This window comes from Uloborus diversus, chromosome 8 (genome assembly GCF_026930045.1).
Source record: "Uloborus diversus isolate 005 chromosome 8, Udiv.v.3.1, whole genome shotgun sequence".
In the NCBI taxonomy this organism is placed as follows: Eukaryota; Metazoa; Arthropoda; class Arachnida; order Araneae; family Uloboridae; genus Uloborus; species Uloborus diversus.
In genome coordinates this window covers 137,945,642-137,965,692 of record NC_072738.1, presented here as the reverse complement: position 1 = coordinate 137,965,692, position 20,051 = coordinate 137,945,642, and the positions used below count along the sequence as shown (strand labels likewise).

The 20,051-nt window shown below is 32.9% G+C and overlaps 1 protein-coding gene across 1 annotated transcript; it reads right to left on the bottom strand.

The window, feature by feature from the left end:
- Positions 1-2,611: 2,611 nt before the first annotated feature.
- LOC129227230 (SPRY domain-containing protein 7-like) lies at positions 2,612-18,138 on the bottom strand. Its single transcript, XM_054861739.1, has 5 exons — positions 18,020-18,138; positions 15,960-16,076; positions 13,477-13,637; positions 6,962-7,064; positions 2,612-6,016 (listed from the first exon to the last, which is right to left on the bottom strand). Exons 1-5 carry the CDS (start codon positions 18,126-18,128, stop codon positions 5,919-5,921), a joined length of 588 nt encoding a protein of 195 aa, XP_054717714.1. The 5' UTR covers positions 18,129-18,138; the 3' UTR covers positions 2,612-5,918.
- Between the last annotated feature and the right edge of the window lie 1,913 nt (positions 18,139-20,051).

Sequence of the window (20,051 nt, the reverse complement as noted above, 5' to 3'; positions counted from 1 at the left end):
TAGCACATGAATTGAGCTTTCATCAGCCATATAACATCCTCTACACGAAGGGTTGTCGGTAACACCCATCAGATTAAGGTGCCTATTAAGAGAGCAGTGTCCAGTTAGTAACCCAACAGACTTCTTGATCTCATTCCTGCTCAAGTTAAGCAGTTCCTTAGACCTGAGCCAGGGAGGCTGCTGGTTCAGAGTCTTGGCCTGTCTTTAAGACTCGGACTGAAGCCACAGGCCATATGATTCATCCATAAGAAGGTTCTTTGCAGTAGTCCTTACTGCATTGTAGGGCAGGCAGAGGACAGGCTCGGGTCCCATAAACGGTACATTGGAGCCCTGTTTAGCTAACTGATCTGCCAATTCGTTACCTACAATGTCACGGTGACCAGGAACCCAGTAAAGGGAGACCCTATTACTGCCAGCTAGTCTTACCAGTGCATTATGGCACTCCCAAACTGTTTTGGTAGTAAAACAGTTACGATTGAGAGCTTTCAACACAGCTTGGCTACCAGAGAATATTCTGATAACCTTCCCGCTTAGGCCTCGATCTAGGCAGTTGTTTACACAAGCCAATATGGCTAAAGTTTCTGCCTGGTAGACAGTAGCAAGCTTCCCTAAAGAGAAGCACAGTTTAGTGTTATTGCTGCTGCAATATGCACCAGAACCAGTTCCAGACGCAGTCTTGGAACCATTTGTAAACCAGATTTCGTGTGCATTGCCAATGATATCCTGTACATCCTTCCATTGCTCTCTGGACAGAAACAATGTTTTAATTGGCATTAAAGCTGAATTGTTTTAACATCCAGTCAGAAGGCATCATAAAGTAAGGATGCTTACTAGTCTTTGCACACAGTTTATAGACAGGTAACGAGGGGACTTCCAGAGACCTATGAGCTTGAGCCGGTATGCACACAGAATCGCCTCCATTTCCACTTGCTTATGCAACAGAAGAAGGAGCTCAAGGCTATGGGAAGGAGTAGTTCTCATGGCACTAGTGATAGTACTAGTAGCCATCCTTTGTACTTTGGCGAGGCAACCCTCAGCCGTAATGGTACAGGTTTTACCCCACCAGGCAATTGCCCCATACGTAACTGTAGGTACAATTACTCTAGTATAAACCCCAATTAATACCAATTGCACGTCTACAAGACCAAAAGATTCTCTTGGCCTTATCGGTAATTTGCTTAAGGTGAGAATTCCATGTCAAAGTTTTGTCAAAGATCACACCCAGGTACTTGACCTCACCAGAGTAGGCAAGAGGCGAACCAAAGAACTTAATTATCTTCAAGTCTTTGAGACGTTTACGAGTGAAGGGAACCAAATAAGTCTTATTCGGATTGACCGTAAAACCTGCCTTCAAACACCACTTTTTAATTTCCTTAAGGGCAGACCCCATGAGATTTGTAACAGTATCATGGAACCTATCCCTAATAACAAGGCTTATGTCGTCCGCATAGCCAATGCAGTGCAGACCTCTGCGACGAATTCTTTCCAGAAGTTCATCAACCACCAGACACCAAAGCAAAGGGGGAAGAACGCCCCCTTGTGGGCAGCCACGGCAGTTACCCACCATCATAGTTCTGCCCAGCATGCAAGCTTTTGCCATACGGGTTGTTAGCAGACTATTAACCCAGGTGCATATCATGGGATCAATTCCCTTGTGTGCGAAAGAATCGTTAATAGTCTCAGTAGGGACCTTATCAAAAGCTCCCTCGATGTCAAGGAAAGCAGCGAGAGCTACTTCTTGTCCATTTACTGCATTATCCAGAGCTGTTGTCAGCTCATAAAGTGCAGTCTCAGTGGACCTTCCAGGCTGATAAGCATGCTGGCACTTAGAAAGAGGGTTGGTTTTCAAAACACAATCCCTGATGTGCCTATCAATCAGTTTCTCCAGAGTTTTTAGGAGAAAAGAGGTAAGACTGATGGGTCTAAAGGCTTTCGCCACATTGTAGTTTGGCTTACCAGGCTTGGGTATAAAAATTACTTTGCAAGTTCTCCAAGCATAAGGCACATAGCCAAAAACAAGACAGGACCTGTAGATCCTACAAAGATGTGGTGTGATAATATCCACACCCTTCTGCAGAAGATCAGGTATAATATCATCCGGTTCAGCAGATTTAAAAGGCTTGAATGAATTAATGGCCCACTCAATTTTGCTTTTGTGCTTAGCACGGCAGTTATGCTTTTAGACCAACTGGAACCAGAAGGTAGGGAAGACTGCGATTAAGATGGGCTGATACGGTAGAATCTGATTTTCTCAAAATGAATGAAAACTGAAAATTAAAGATTAATCGGAAGTCATTATGGAAATTTCTTCAAAGGCCCATAACTGGGAGTCAATTATGACGATGAAGAATATAAAGTGTTTTTTTTTGCTAAATTAGTTTTGTGTGTAGTTTCAATCCTTTTGTTTTTTTACACATTGCACTCTCATGCTTTTTTAAGAACTAGCTTTTAAATCAAATCTATAGTCTGGACCAACTAACCTGGCAGCATTGTGAAGGATATGCAGATATTCACAGTCTTGCGATGCTGCTATATTAGGTTGGCCCAAACTATAGTATTGGTTAAGAAGCATAGAGTATCAATGATAGACAACCATAACACAAAAAATCATGAAAAATCAATTTGTTTATTAACAACTAATAAATTCTACAAATGTAAGGGGCATATAATGTTCAATAACAAGACATCAAAGGATTTGTACAGAAAATAAAGACAACACAGAAAATAAAGAAACTTATTTACAACTTCACACGGGAAAATGCGAAAATATGTATTACATTATTCACATGGGATTCTTCCTATGAAGAAAGGAAAAAATTTATTACATACTGTACAAAGGTCTTTATTTATAAGAGTAATACATCACAATAATATACCTTGATGTTTGGTGGAATTCTTTGACATTTTAGTATTAAGGGTTCAACAATGCAAAATAGACATGCTATTAATAATTCAGAGAATTTTGCTTTAAATAAGTGACACCAATTGAGTAGGAAAAAAATTGACTTGGTTATAGAGAGAATAATGCAACTGATGATTCAATGATTTGAGCATTTTTTTTTTTTTTTTTGAGCAGTAAGTTCAGTTCAATAAAATAAATGTCTGTTTTTGTTATAATTTTTTTTAAAAAAAAGGCAAGGCAACTTAGGCCTATAAAAATTTATTAGATATTTACACAGTACAACCTTGTTTATCTAGACTAACTGGGACTAAAGACAATCTGGATAATTGAAAATCCGGGTTTGGGAATCTAACAATGTCTGCAAAAATGCTCACAATGCAAATGAATACTGGACAAATGCACCAAAAATGTACATTTCTTTGGAGTTAGTGAATTTGTGTTTAATAATCCGTAAAATAGTCCAATTTTACATTTGGAATTAGGGAGGGGAGCACCCCTACATTTATAAATGAATCATGTTGCGTAAGTGAAAATCAGTGTGCGAAAAGACTAGCAGTCCTTCACCTTTAAAGACTACAGAAGAATTAACAAGTATAAGGTAGTAACTATTTAGTGATATCAAAAAATTAAATTAAAAATGACAGGTGGTGATCAAACCATAAAATACCTTTGCCATACTAAAGAAATATTTTGAAGCTATTTATAGAGCTCATATGAATTTGGGTCACAGAATTTTGTTTTCACTATGACTTTATTAACTAAAAATTCAATACACATTGTTAAAACGCTTTTTTAACACATTTCATTAATTTCCATCAGTCAAGCACTTGGAGTTAAAAATGAATATTTTCTTGAGGGTTTGAACGCTTCTTCAAAACTCTTTCATTTGGGAAATTTTTTTGAAGGGCCTTTCAAACTCCTTCTTTTTTAGTTCAAGACTACATAATCTCCCTCTATGACAGTAACTTAAAATACTTTGATCAGCAGCTAACTGTGTCACAAGGGTGATTGTATGAGGGTGGTTTTAATGTAGCTGTTTCGTCTATTTTTTTTCCATTAAGATTACAAATTGATCATAGTTAAGTTATAAAAGTTGAAGGTGAAAACAATATTAGATGACTAAGACATAAGTGAAGTGAAATATGCTTAAATGGTGCTTCCTCCCCCCCCCCACGTTTTATGATTATTGTTTTTCTCTCCACCACAGCCTCAAAAATCAGGTCATCTAATTCTCATTATATAATAGCCAATGATCAAGTAACCCTGACGTCATCAACAATGAAACTCACATCACAGCATGATAATTTGATGATTGACATGCAGGGAAATGCTTAATTTTGATAAGGCTGAACTGGATCCCGTAACTTATCTGTTTTACTGGTAAGACTGTCATTTTAGGAGAATGAAGAAACATATTGAAGGTTAATCCACTGGATTTATGGTTAAAATTTCAACTATTAAAATATCACCAAACAGGCAATGCTTCGTTCAAATGTAAAAGCGATTTTCACCTGTCATACCTTGATAGGCAACTTTTTAGTTATTTAAACATTTAAAAATACATAAATATAATATTATGCACACAGTTATTGTAACAATATGTTTATAAAAAATATGACATGTGACAAGAGGAGGAGTGAAATGAAGTGTGGCTGTGATAAAGGGGGAAGGGGGTCAAATATGTTGAAAAAAAGTGCAACATCATTTAATGACAGTGCATTAGTACTCCTTCATTTTATTTCTGAAATTGAGTATGAACCCTGTTTCTTGTATTTATATGACTCAATCATGATGCGATGGGTGTTTCGACCATCTTTTAAGTGCGGAATTCGGTCTTAGATCCCCATTGATTTCCCAGATCGTGCATTGATCAGATTGCAATGCACAATATATGAAATAATGTAAAATTTTTTAAATGATCCATTTGAGTTGTGAGCATTTTCAGACATTGTCCGATTTTGAAGTTAAGTTCCAATGTGTACATATATATATATAACTGCATAATACAGTTACATTTATATTTTAAATTTGTATCAAAAAATAAATATTCAGGATCTACAACAAAGGTATTTTATTTCACTTTTGTAACTATGTAGCTTTAAAAAGTGTTGTGTTTGAGGAAAGTAGCAGTACTGGGGTTAAAACTGTAAAGATAAAAGTAACATTCGAGAAGTAAAGTATATGTCGTTTTCACATGAATGTACACATTACGCTCCATTCCCTCTAAGGACACATAAATAATACTTTACCATATTTAAATTGACTGGACTTTACAATTCTTGTTGGTGAATGTTTCTTACTTAACACTTGAAATTTTTTCTCAGTTCTAATTTGAAAATAAATAGGAATTTAAAGGTGCACATACATAGTTGCTTGGTCTATAGAAGTTTATTGACTCTATGCATGCAAGGTAATTTTAAAATGGATTTAAAAATTCTATCATGCAGAAATTCACATTAAATAATACATAGTTATTTTTAACTGTAACAAATTAATATTATTAGCATTCAATATTATTGCTTAAATGTAATGCGTTTATCATTCATAGACAATAAAATTTCAGAGAGAATTTTGGTTAATAGCAGCTCATTTTTTAATGCCCATTTCAAGTGCTGAATTATTCTGAAACAAAAAACTTCTTACAATTACAACATTAAAATCTTATTACACAAACAAAGCATTTGGCAAGTATACATGCGAAATATTAGATCACATTGAGTACAAATCTCAAAATAAAGTTCAGATCTTAAAATTAATAAAAACAAAACATATATTTTTAAAAACAAAAAATAGATAACTGATTTAAATAAGAAATATCTTTTAAAAGTTTCACAAAATAGTTTTTTTTTCTTTCAAAGTTCAAAATACACCTTAACAATGCTTTTTATACTTTTTTCCCATAATAAAAAAATATATATTTAAATAATAAAGGTATTTTGATTTTATATAAACCTCAAAAATCGCTTTTGAACATTTAGAATTGCTTTTCAACAAATAAACAATGAAGAAACTATCACTATAACAAAGATTTTTCTACTAATATCCTGTCAAATCCAGGTGGTGGCTGATGAGTGAATGTAGTGAAAGCTGCATCTAGTATAGCACCATCATCAACTAAAAAAATAATAAGAAGAAGAAGATTGAAACACCAAGTTCTTGCATTTTTCAAAATCAAATTTTAAAGATTAATATATCATTAGATGCATTATTAATACTTTCATTTTGTCTGTACTGACTATAAAATGCTTTCCTCTTCTGTTTTGAATTGATGTATTTTTCGAATATTAGGCAATTATTTTCGAAATTTAGGCCCAAGCCTTACTAAATTATGTAAGAATGAATAATGAACAAAATCAATAAAATATGTTATCAATCTTTAAAACTAAAAGAGTTGGGTTGTTTGATATCACTAAAAAGGCTAAAATAAAATAATTCTGTTTTCAAGAGTACTAAAATAAATACACGGCAGCCATTTTAAAGTTAAACAGAATGTCAGTCAGTTACCATATCAAGTGTGTCAGTCAGTTACCGAGGAATTTTGGGTTGTAAACTTTCAATTCTACTTATTAAGCATTTAAATACTCTTGATATAGGCAGTTTGGAATACTTCCAACAATAATTTTCATGCTGAGGGGAAAAAGTTGATGTTTTATGGTAACTGACTGACATTTATAAACTGATTTTAAGATTGTTTCTGAACAAAACATTGTTAAGACATTTTTTGGTATAAACTTCCAGTATAAAACTATATTATGTATTCTAACAAAATAAACCAACATTTTTTCCTTTTAGTTAGATTCTTTTTTAGGAAAATGGTTGATTACTACAGATCAAATTTTCCCCAAAAAATCCGGAAAGGACATAATAGACAACTGTTACGGCTTATTTTCAATACGAAAAATTATAAATTAAAATTTAACTTGGTACACTTTATAAATATATGTTTCAAGCTTTTAAATGATATACAATACTTATAGTTTTGTTAATATTGAAATTTTGGTGCTCAGGTTGACATTTTCATGGAATATATTAAAAATAATAATTAAAAAAAAATCTTACCATACAAAACAGGAAAGACTTCCCCTTTGGCTCCCGTAACAGGACATAATATGTTTTTTCCATTAACGAAAAAATTAATTTCTACATGGTCATAAGAAACACCCTGAAAGACAAAGCTTGCATTAAAGAAATCAATTTTCACAACATAGATTAATTTTAAAACTAAGAAAAAGAGAAATTTTAATAGCAGAATAAGTTCAAGTTGATTTATAATACAGGGTTTTGAATGATTAGTAGATTTATAATGGAGTAAATTTGCTGATATTTGTGTGCACTTGCACACAGATATCTTTCAAGGAACAGATGTAAAATAACGTAAATGAGGAAAAGACATGCAGTTGAAAATTTCAAAAACAGTTGCTATTATTATACTACGATTAAAAATTTATAACAAACATTTTTAAGGTCAGTAATTATAACTACTACATGAAATTTTTAAGGAAAAAACGACTGAAGGAGTTTTTGCAAGTGTCTTCTCTTTCCTCGAGTTCTTTTCGGACATAGACAATGCTATTTAGAATGAACTAGAATAATTACAATATTTTTGCTTATACATGCATTGATTCTGTAAAATTCTTTTAACTTCCTGATTTTTGTTTTTCAGCAAGAGTAAGATAAGATATTTTAGATTTTTTTTGAAAAGTAACAGATCAAAAACACGTGTGTGACATCCATGGCTATGTTTTTCCTAACATCAATGTTTTGTATTCAATGTGTTATTTTGTCTATCTTTTATTTGTTGCACAAAAAGTAAAAGTATAATAATATGCTATTTATTGAAAAAAAATAAAAATAAAAATAAAAAAATAAAAAATGCAACATTAATCAGTGACTGCACCATATAAAAGTTTTCTATTATTATTTACAGTATACAGGATTGTACTGCCCTGGGCAGGCAAAGGGTAGTAACTGCAAATTTTTCATTTTTCATTATTGTACATTTTTGTCACCTACTGTATGTTAGCTTTATTCTACACGCTTGCTTATTTGGTTTCAGCTGAAAAACCCCAGTCTAATTCCAACATTTCCCTATTGTTTAAGTATAAAGTGAAAAAGGGGCGCGAGCACCGAGACCTCAGGTCTATTGTAGTGTCCCTGCTTACTACCAAACGGCACGACCTTGAGGGTCACGGATTTGGACAAAATTCTAGATATAGGTCGATTCTAACTAGATATGAGCCCAGGTATAGCGGTTTGACTGCATAGGCCCTGGTTCGGCTACAACAAGGTTCCAAAGTTGATAATTTGGACCCAGAAATGCAATAGAGTTTCCTTTAAAATTACAATTTTTATCGCTTTTTCTGCTATTGTACTGCAGAATGAGCCGTATTCATGCTTATCTTTGAATTAATTAAGTTGAATACTAATTTTTAATAAGCAGTTCTCAAATTCAAATCGACTACTACTTTTAATTTCAATAACTTTGAATGCCAAAATAACATAGTAGCAGGATATTTATCGTTTGCAAATGAAACTAATCATTTTCGTTTTATATTGATCGCCTGCTAGTAAAAAGTATTTATCGTTTGCTAATGAAAACATTTACTTTAACTGGATGTTTATCGTCCGCTATCAAAGATATCCCACATTAAAAAGCAAGAAATGGGAGAAGAGAAAAAGCTCTGATTTATTGCACATGGCACACAAACGAACAAAAATACAAGATCGTTTCGACTTTTCAAATAACTTAGATAATGCCCATAAATAAATACGTGTTCTCCCTTATACTCACTTTACTAACAAAAGATGCCAAAGGTGCTGGGAGAGATCGCACATAGTGTTGAATTCTGATATTCCAATGGAAACGCCATTGCATTTCTGGGGCCAAACTAGCAACTTTGGGCCTTCGTTGCAGAGAAACTAGGGCGTATGCAGTCAAACCGCTTTACCTGCTCTCATATCTCGAGGGAATGGACGTACACCTAGAATTTTGTTCAAATCCGTGACCCTCAAGGTCGTGCCGTTTGGTCGTTTGACTACTATAAAGGAGTCCAGTGACAGAAATAAATTTCAGCAGTTGCCTAACCGAAATTCCCTATTGTTAGTACTGAATCCAAAACATGTTGATTCAAATACAGTCAATTCCGGTTAATAGGACCACATTGGGACGGAACCATTTCGGTCCTAATAACCGGCTGATCTGATTAAGCGAACAGGACCTGTGTAGCTTTACCGGACATGCTATACACAAAACATAAAAATGCCCTTATGATTATTGTGAGTCCCATATGTATGGTAAGCATACAAAGAAGAAAAATCGCTGTGAACGAAATTTTTCCATTAAAAGATAAATTAAAATAAAGGTATAATCTTTTTACACTTGTCCCCCCCCCCCCCGATACGATTTTAGTTATTCCTTCCAGTCAGAATTGATTCAATTCAACAACCAGAAGGAGCTAAAAATTTGAGCAGGGGACAAGCAAAATAAGCAGTTAAGTAAATGAAATAAAAACTAAATAAAAATCACTTTTACTGTTTCTTATTATCAGGGATTATAATTATATGTATTGAAAAAAATTGCGATTACTTAATCTTTCTTCTGCAGTGTTCTTTCATATTATTTAGTTTAAGAATGGAAGAATTTTAGCCTAATTACTGTCCTAAAATGTTTGTTCGATTATCCTATCATTAATTTAGCTATTTGAACCATTAATTCACTTGAATTTTTACAAAATATTTACAAATTATAATTTTTTAATGATGCTTTAATTTTAAGTAGTACATGCTTATTAAGTACTTGTCTTTTTGTTGTAAACCTTAATTCCACTAACCATTTTTAATGTAATGGCATTTTGAAAAGCTATTCCTTTTTAACTTGTTAGATGACCATTTTATCCATAGATAGCGGTCCATGACCACTAAAAACTGCTTTGGATTAACGAAAAAAACCCTGGTAGTTGACGGTACCTGTGGTTCATTGCCGCCAAATCAGCCATTTCATATTTAAGTTTTTAGTTTATTCTATATTTACAATTAATTTCGTGTATTTACATTTATACTGCATAAATAAAGAGATACCCCACTTGGTGGCATCAACCACATGTTTGGTGTGGACAATGGCAAATCAGTGCCAAGCAGGTAGGGATATATATATATATATATATATATATATATATATATATATGAGTAAAAATGACAACAACATGTATAAAGTACAAATAAAGTAGTATAAAAGAGTTTTTAACTCTTTTATACTACTTTATTTGTACTTTATACACGTTGTTGCCATTTTTACTCATTCCATAGTACAAAGTTTTCGACCGCTTTTTTACAATATATATATATATATATATATATATATATATATATATATATATATATATATATATATATATATATATATATATATTGGCTTGCTTTTTCAATTCCTACTGTTAGTTCATGGTCCCTCGATATATATATTTATTTATTTATATATCTTGTTCAAATCTTGCAACTCTCAATTTTCCCCCACTTCCTGTAATTGGACCAAGCTAATTAGTTGCATATGGGTCATTCTTCAAAAAGTGTAACTTTTCTGTCACACGCTTTTTACGGTAAAAACTTTAAGGAACAATTCATTTACTAATGATTTTTAATTTCATCAAAAATTTAAACCTTACCTTAATTTATTTTTTAATAACAATTTTTATTTAAGTATACATTTATTTCACAACATTCATCGGTTAAGTACTTGACCGATAGGGCATTTATAGTATTCCTTGTCAGTGTCAAATGACATACATAGGACAAACCCGACGATCTCTTAAACTCCGTATTAAGGAACATGAAAATTATGTCAAGAAGCAAGATTTAAAACGTTCCTCGATTCACAACACTATTGGTCTTTCAATCATATTTTTGATTTTTCTTCTGCCAAGGTTATTCATTATTCATGGGTGTTCCTCGATTTATGATTTAGATTTTTGGGAATCCTATTACATTTGGCAAAATTCTGCTTCAATAGTTAATGATTTGTCAAATATTTCCCCTTTCTCTCCTGTGTTTGGAAATCTTATCTTTAAAAACTTTTTTTCTGTTTGTCATGTTTTTCCGCACTATAGGTGTCGTTGCTGTTCTGTGACGCATGTGTTTACGGTTTCCATGTCTATTTACTTTGCTTCCTTCCATTTTTGTTCATTTGTCGTTCGGTCTACATTGTGTGAACTTTTAGTTCTTCTTTTATGCACTGATGAAGGGGCTTGCATATGATATCCCCGAAACAGCTGTTTGCTAAGTTTTTAACTCTATTTTATTACTTTATTTGTACTTTATGCACATTGTTGTCGTTTTTACTCATGTTTTTATATGCTTGACATTGTAGATTGTAGCAACGAAGAAAAAAAAAAAAATTCCCTGAAAAATGTATCTATTAGTCCTATATTAATAGAAAATTCCTCACTTCTGTGAATCTCATCTCCGTGACAGACCTCATCAATGTCATTATTTCTGAGGTGCAAATAAATGATGGAGGGGAACTACATCAATGATAGGCATTCTACCAAAATTATAAATTGCCAGTATGTCCTCAAATTAACTAAATACTATTTTTAACATACATTTGAAACTATTTGTTAAGCCGTACTTTAATTAAGAGAGATTAATATTATGTTCCCACTAATCATTAAAATAGCTGATTGTTTGCATAATTAACAAAATTACTACTTGGAACTGATGTGGAATACCCCAACCTTGGCGAATTTTTCCTGTTGGCGCCAAGAAAACGTGGCCAAGAAAACGATGTATGACGACATATGTCATACATCGTTCTTAGCGATGCTTTTTTAGCGCCAACAGGAAAAAATCAGATTAAAAAAAAACATGATCAAAGCACTTCAGAACACAATATATATAAAAACAACATAAAACCACAACAAAAAACATCACGAATATACGCTTCAAAAATACCAGAAACTAGAAAGTTTTTGTTCACAAAGAACAATTACTAGAAAGTATTTCAAATGCTTAAATTGACAAATTACTATAACAGCTCACCAATGAAATATGTACCAATAGAAATAAAAGCTATTTCAACATGCATTTCATCGAACAAAAATTTTTCTCATACTCTGCTAAAAGAGAGCAAAGCAATTAAAAATTGCGATGTTTAAAGCGAAAAACACCCCAAAATCAATAACTATTTCAGCCAAAAAAGCACTTAGTTACTCAAATTTCGATGTATGAAAAGTAGAAATGTTTCAACAGAACATCCTAAACATAAAAAATACAAAAATACCATACATTTATTTGCTATCCAGACATGCTTTCAAAATACCTATTATAGTTTACATAAAATAACACATTTATATTTTTAAGAAATGCTTGAGTCAACTTACTTCCAGAAATTCAGTACCTAAAGGAGGCACGTTAATAGAATGCCTAAATAATTAGTGGCATCAATGAGAATTGACTTTTAGAACAAAATAAACGTACTATTTTTGTGAAATTAATTTACATACAATAAAAATGAAGTTAAAAACTACAAGAACCCCTCAAGGATTTGTAAAAACAGAATTTCGGAAGTGAGAGTTTTTTTTGTTTTTTTTGAATTCTAAAATAAAGAACACTTATCTAGTTTTATGGTATAAATCCTCACACTCAGTCTAAAACAATACATCATATGACAATGGCACAGTACAGATACACACCACGTTGGAGTTAACTTTTAATTAACATTCAAGTTTGAAGAAACTGGCATTTTCTAATGTTTTTACTTCAAAACACAACTACTGAATTTAAACTAACACAAAATAAGCTTTCCTGTAAGGTATATTGCACGAAACAACACGTATCTCTCCAGCATGAAACGGAGTAAACAACCCAAGTAAACAAGTTTGAACAGATCTAAGATTGCCTTCGGGTTGCCAAACACAGGTTAGTTTTGCCAGGGATGCCATGCTTAAAAAATTATCGTTTGATTGGCGAGAAAAATATTTCAATTTTGTGCAAAAAATCGGATGTCGCCAAATGGGGAAGGGGGGGGGGAGGTATATCACATCTGTTACCTTACTACTTTAATATTAAATTAGGGCTGCATTTTAAATTTTTTTTTTCTTCTGTGAACAAGGTATTTTTTAATTTTTTTATGAATAAAATAATTGGTACTTAGCTAGGCCATTGCTTATGGTTACTTCTAGTAGGTAACACTGTCATGTAAGAATGAAAAAAAAAAGAACACAAATGGTTTCTAAATTGAAAAATATTTGCATTTTAAAGTTACGTTTTCTGAAGAATGACCCATATGTAAGTTTAAAAAAAATAAATAGTAATTTTTTTTTATGAAATGCGTTTTACATTTATGTAAAAAGACATTTCATGCTCATGTAATCCACGCTGAATGGACCAATCATGCTGTTTATTTTCATGCTTACACAAACTAGTCCACGGGACCCAATATTTTTTTTCTTTTTTCAGGATTTCGAATGCTGAATAAGGCACAATTTCAAAGAAATGCATTTTTCTTTCCATGCCACAACAAATGGTACAAAGATAATCACTACAAAAAAGACAATGAACAAAAACAAAGTATTTCTTACCACAATGTCCCCTTCCATAGGCATTTCAGGGAGTTTGTATAAACATTCTCCATTGTGAACAATTGTACCTTCACTGGTCAGAACCCAGGAATCTTTATCTCGGCCAAGTGGCACTCGATTGAGATCTGCATGTCTTGTGGCTAAACCAACTCCCCAAACACCTGAAGCATACGTAATATTCAGATAACATTTAAGATTATAATATAGATTATGACTTAAAACATTTTTTAAAATTAGGCAAGAAAACAAAAAGCAGCGATACACCTGCTGTAAGAGTTACAAATCTGTAAATGGGTTTTCTTCTTTTCGTATATGGATGCCTCAATTGCCAAATCAATGACCTCCACTTAAAAAAAAATCCGTATTTCTGCTTTAATAGTGCTTAGCATGTGAATTCAGATTAAAGTTTCGGTTCAGTACATTTCTAACCATGTGATGGCAGAAAATGTTACACGAGGGCCTATTTACTTTTATTGAAAACACCATCCTCTTCATAACTTTTCTCTACTTTTTGTTTTATGGAGTTAGTGGATTTGGCAAAAGAGTCATCCATAATAAAACATAAGTTTAATTCTAGTGCATCAAAACTCTTTTTATGAATGGAACTAAACTATTAAGATTATGGAAATAAAATATTTAGGTGCATGCAGAAAACAATAAATGATAAAATCAATGTTATAAAAGTGCATAGTATTAAAATATTGAATACAGAAAGGACTTTTAAAGTTAAAAGTAGCCTCTTTTTTTCAAAGCAGAAAAAGTTCTGAACTTTCAGATCAGCTAAAGAGTAGTTAAAAAGAAACTAATTGATGGTATACAGGATATTTCATAAAGAATGATTCAGTTTCAAAAAAAAAAAAAAATATTCAAGGTACTTGAGTATTTTCCTGTCGACCACTTTTCTGAAAACCAAAATTTCGCCAAATACGAGATAGATTGCCAGAATGATGAAATCCTTAAACTAGCTCTATTTATTCTGAACCAATTTTGGATGATGATTTTTTGATCTTTACTATCATTTGGCGATAGTTTCGTTTTTACACAAATGATCGGCAGAATACCACATAAATACCCCATATTCAGATTTTATTATTACATTATTTAGATATCAGAAAAATGGGAAAATCCTCGTGTATCACATGGTTATTGCCAAGCACGGTAGCATAATCTTTTTCAGCAGTCAATGACACAGATTAAAAAAAAGAAAAAGTCTTCAACGTAAACCTCATTAGATTAGTCGTAACACTTATTATAAATTAACATTTAGAAATGCCTGAAAATAAAATGCTCAGTTTGAAAATTAGGAATGAAACATAGGCTAAAAAGATTCAAATTAAAATGGAGTACTGAGGGGGGGGGGGGGGTAACTGCCGGAGCAAATACTTTTCATCTAAGTCTTTATTTCTGTCTTCTTTCGGGGGCTATAATGGCCTGCTCGGTTAGGTGTTCGGTAGATAACTCGGAACTGGAGGGTTGATGCCAGTCGTTGGAAAATCCTTGGTATCTGTTAGTGGTGACTGGGGCATGTTAAATACATTTGTGGTCACAAAGTCCTTGAGGTTCCTAATCCTAATCAATATCTCTGGAGGTGATGGATTAGGAGTAGCTCGGTTCTAGGTCAAGAAGAAAGACGGAGTTTTCTTCATGGCCCTATCCAAACAGTTTAACTATGAACAGTGGTAGATGCCGGGGACCTTGGAGTGTAGTGTAGTGCATTGCTGATTTGCCTGCAAAATGGCATTAGTAGTTGGCATACCAAATCAATTGTCCTACAACTTCTCTCTTTTTAAACATGATGATACTCATCCTTAAGATTCGAATCTAAATGCATACAAAATTTGCATTCCAGGGTTTGAAATTAACAGCAATCTTTAGGTCTCAGATCACAAAAGCATCCATTGGTCTACACAATGGTTCCCAACCATTTCCCCCTCCCAAACCCCTATGATATATATACACAATGATATACAGTGAAATCCCGTTACAACGAACTTCAAGGGACCGCAAATTTTGTTCGTTATAACGGGAATTTCGTTGTAATGGAATTCAAATAATGTAACGGCAATTATATCGGGCTGAAAATGTATTTCGTTAAGACGGAAATTTCGTTGTATTGATATTTGTTGTAACGGAATTCCACTGTATATACAACAATATAAATATGGACCTATGACACCTTTGAAAACTGCTAACTGACTCTATTTGTCATATTGCTGTGTTTGTTGTTACCATTTTTTTTTCTTTATTTTTCATTTAAAAAAATCTGGGGGTGTAAGAATTAAGCACTGAAAATATGTATGGAACACTGAAATTTTGTAGTTGCAGCTCTATTGGACCAATAATTTATTTTTCTTAATTTCTACCCTACAGCTAACAATAAGAACCCAAGGACAATGGTACTGACAATTGTTAAGGAAACAATATGATAAAACCATTAATTAAACCAAAATATAAAAAATCAAAGTAAAATTCAGCAGACAAACCTGATTGCTGCAGTTTCATTTCAAAATATGCTTTATTTTGTACGATGGGAACATTTGCCAATGCTGCACCGGTACCACAAACTCTATGACCATTCTTCACAATCACTACTTCATGTCCTGCAAGTATAAAAATAGCATAAAGGGTTTTTGAAAATTCAACAATAAGAGAATTTCGAGTTGACAACTTGTTTCACCCAATAATGTTACATAAAATTAATACATTGTACATACTACAAATCAGTTGATTTTTAAACTTACATCATTCTTAGAGAAACTAGACTGCGTCAAATTCAACATTACGCTTTAATTAAGTTTGCAGTTTGATATTGCTGTGAAAAGATTTGAGATAATGTTTTATTTGCTCTAGATAGAAAATTTACCTATATACCATCTCCTATAAAATAGAATTGACCTTGAAAATGTCTGCTTAATTATTTTTTTTTACGCTATACTATTTTCTAGATTATTTTCTCTTCATTTATAACAAAGTATTATTATTTTGAGCAAAAAACAAAAAAAAAAGAGAGAAAGAAAAAAAAATATAAAAGCGAAACTGGTTTTTTCTATTTTATACTGCTGCGAATGAAAAAGAAACAAAAAGGGTACATTTAGTAAAAGCAAGAGGCAGAGTAGGTTGAATGTCAATTAATGCAGATATGAGACATAGGTGTCACATAGAAAGAGACACCACTTTCCTATGAAAAGTTTAACTTTAATACAAAACCAGTGGTGTTGCTGTATTTCATAACCAGAAAATGATTAAAATATTAAACTTTTCACATATTTTGATCTAAATTAATACAAAACAATAATAATAAAAATACATATAAAATATGCAGAGAAAATTAAGGGTTAGAAATGCTGAGGGAAAGCAGTTTACCTAAAATTATCCTCTTGCTAGAGGAAAATATTTTTGCCATTTGGTGGAAGATTATTTTAACCAGTTCAATCCAGCGACAATTATAAGGGCAAAAGTGCAGTGAAAGGAAGAGGTAATAAAATTATTACTAGGTAGTCAGAAATAATTTTAATAACCATTAATAGGTTATCTTATGTGTAAAATAGTAGGCAAAAAAACTGCACCAATTGCAAATAAGTGGTATATAGTGCAAATAATGTTTTTTATATGAATGTTTTAAATAATGATGGCATTATTGCAATAAAATACAGTCGTAGGACTAATTTTAATCACATATATATATGCTCTTAATTACTTTGAAAAAGTGAAGAATGCAACATTTAAGAAAACATGGAACAAAGCAATAGATGCAAATTCTAAAAAACTGCAATCACTTTGCATTTACTTAAAAAAGTAGTACACTAAATCTTCCAGGAGCTGCAAAAAGATCTTTGCATAGGTCCTATATAGAACATAACTTTTAATTGTACTTCTACCTATTTCATGAAACCAAGCTCAATCAGGCTCTCTTGTTGACGAATTGATTGAGCTTAAAAGTGATGAAAGAAGTTTTACAAGTGAAATTTTGCATCTGAATTATAACTACCCCTGATAATGATAACAGGCAAACAAAACAAACTATGTATTTAATGATTATGTCAAAGTTCGCAGAACTCAAATTATCGATATGAAAATGCTCAAACAATTCTACCCCACAATTGTCAGTTAATATTCCAAGTATACTACTATTCTGTCACTTCACAAAACAGAATCTTTCAGCGTCGTCTCGCAAATATGCGTGGGTAGCAACGGGACATACTGTCTGAAAACGGGATTTTTCCCGTTAAAAACGGAGCACTTTGTCACCATAGCTAAGAAAAGTGAAAGTGTTTTTCAAAAAGGAATCTAATATGTTTAAAATCAAGAAACAAAGCTGGGAAATTTTTTTTTTCGGGGGTATTACTTACGGGCATAGAATATGAATCGTAAAATTTTTTATGCGGCGTAAGTTGCAACTGAAATCAAAATATATTGCATAAAAGTACTAAGAAACACTTTAATCTCGGCAACAAAAACATAATATTGGTTATAAAACGCACTAAGTATTTAAAATTGCATGCAAGCTAATACAATTAAAACTTGTTTTTTAAGTTCATAATACCCATATGAGAGGTGTCAAGTAGAACTACAGGTTGATCCTTCATTTGAACATAACTAGTTCCAACGTTTCCATCACAACATCGTCTAAAACAATTCATGCAAGACGCCATCTTGTTTTGCATTTGCGGCATTTCAGTTAAAGTTGAAGTTTAAGTAGCAGCTGACTTATGTTTCTTTTAACTGAGAGCACGGAGAGCATAGTGGAAGGAGAGAGAGAGAGAGAGCTTCCGTCTTCCAGAACCTGAGTTGCGAAAATGCGTTGCTGCGTATTTGCAAGGTGGATGTTTTTATCTTCATTTGAAATTTGGAATGTTATAACATGCAAATACGTTAACTTTTTGCTTAGAGTACGGATGCAATCAAAGATACACAAAAGGTAAGGAAATTCAGCTCACAGAAAAGTAGGGGAATGTGGATCAAAGTGGGGCAATGGATCTTATTCACAAAATTTGGCAACGGTCCCATCAGTTGTCCGTCTGGGACATAGAGCCCCGCTAATTAATAAGTTACACAGAGAGCCCCGCTATACTAAGAAATTGAAGCTGGAAGTTGCACCACTGTATCCCAAGATCTTTAGCTTCCTGCTAAACATCTTGAGATACATTTTGATTGAAGCATTTCATTACTGAAACTCAACAGGCTGTTAATTTAAACTTAGATATTATTGCAAGTTTATGAAGCACGTTTTTAAAATTGCATTAAAACATGAATTAAAATGCAATCCAATGCGCCAGTTACTTTATTCGGTCTCTTTGCGAGATTGGTGAAAACTATTCTCGCGAAAAAACTATTCTTGCGAAGTGATCATCTTATCATAGCCCCACCCATCATTGCACCACTCTATCCCATAATTTCGACTTCAATTTTATCTCCTTTTTACCATAGACGGGGCCTCTCTATGTAAATTTCTTTACTCTATGGTCTGCGGGTACTTTGACCAGTAGTGCTAAAAAAATTCGTTGAATTTTAGGATTACTGTACTTCATGCACATACTGAACATGCTTTGGGTTTATACAGACTTATGACTGCATGACAAATGCTAAGGAAAGGGAAAAGTAAAAAGAGAATTCGAGTTTTCACCTTGTTTGTGATAAGGATAACCAAAAGTGGCTTAAACCCATGAAAATACGATACTATTAAAGAGAGTATTTCGTATCAATTGAATCATTCATCATTATTTTACATTTCTTAGTTAAAAACTTAAAAAAACCACTCATTTTTAAAATAGAAAGAACGGTTTATAAGCCGCACAAAAGCAAAAATGTTATTGCACGCTGTACCGGATTTTCGTCTGCTACAGTTCCCACAATGCACTGTAGTGACGTTTTTGAACCACAGTGACGTCAGGTGACGACAGGCCGTGTGAAATGGTGAAACTTTCATCACTTTGCTTTCTGTGCCACCTATATAATTATATTTTGACGATGTAGTAACACATGTAGTTCGTTCAAGTCAGAAAAAAAATTACCTGTGAAGATCAAAGCGTATGATAATACAAGAAGTTTTCAAAATTGATATTCAAATTGTAATATTTTGTTGTAAGTCGATTTTTGTTTTTGGTATTGTCAAATGATGAAGTTGTTAACATTTTAGAAAATTAAGTAGCTGCATTGCCCGGCTTTGCATAGTCTACATCGGAAAAAAACTAATGTCAAGTGACTCATGTTCAACATTTAGGCTTCAATTAGAGAAAAAAAAATGTAACATTTCTCAACAAAATAATCATTCTCAAAGAAAGAAAACGGCAAATCGAAAATCCTTGAATAAATAAACGCGACCCTCCACAAATACAACTGAAATCCTAAAAAAAAAATATTAATTTGAATTTTTGGCATCTTGAATTCAAATTATGTTTTTCGCAATCACGAGCGTGTGTGTGTATGCATGCACGTGTGTGTTTGTGTAGGCGCATGTGCGTGTGTTTGTGTAGGCGCATGTGTGTGTGTTTGTGTAGGCGCATGTGTGTGGGTGCGTGTGTGTGTGGAGTGTATATGCATGTGTGTGCAGTGACGGATCCAGCCGATTGTTTTGG

What these genes read in the sequence shown, in the direction of transcription:
- LOC129227230 (XM_054861739.1), bottom strand. Translation starts at nt 18,128, where the DNA reads ATGGCGTCTTGCATGAATTGTTTTAGACGATGTTGTGATGGAAACGTT. An exon ending in ACTTGACACCTCTCATATGG is followed by an intron (nt 16,077 to 18,019) that starts GTATTATGAACT and finishes TTATACTTGCAG; the next exon opens with GACATGAAGTAGTGATTGTG. An exon ending in CTATGGAAGGGGACATTGTG is followed by an intron (nt 7,065 to 13,476) that starts GTAAGAAATACT and finishes TTTGTCTTTCAG; the next exon opens with GGTGTTTCTTATGACCATGT.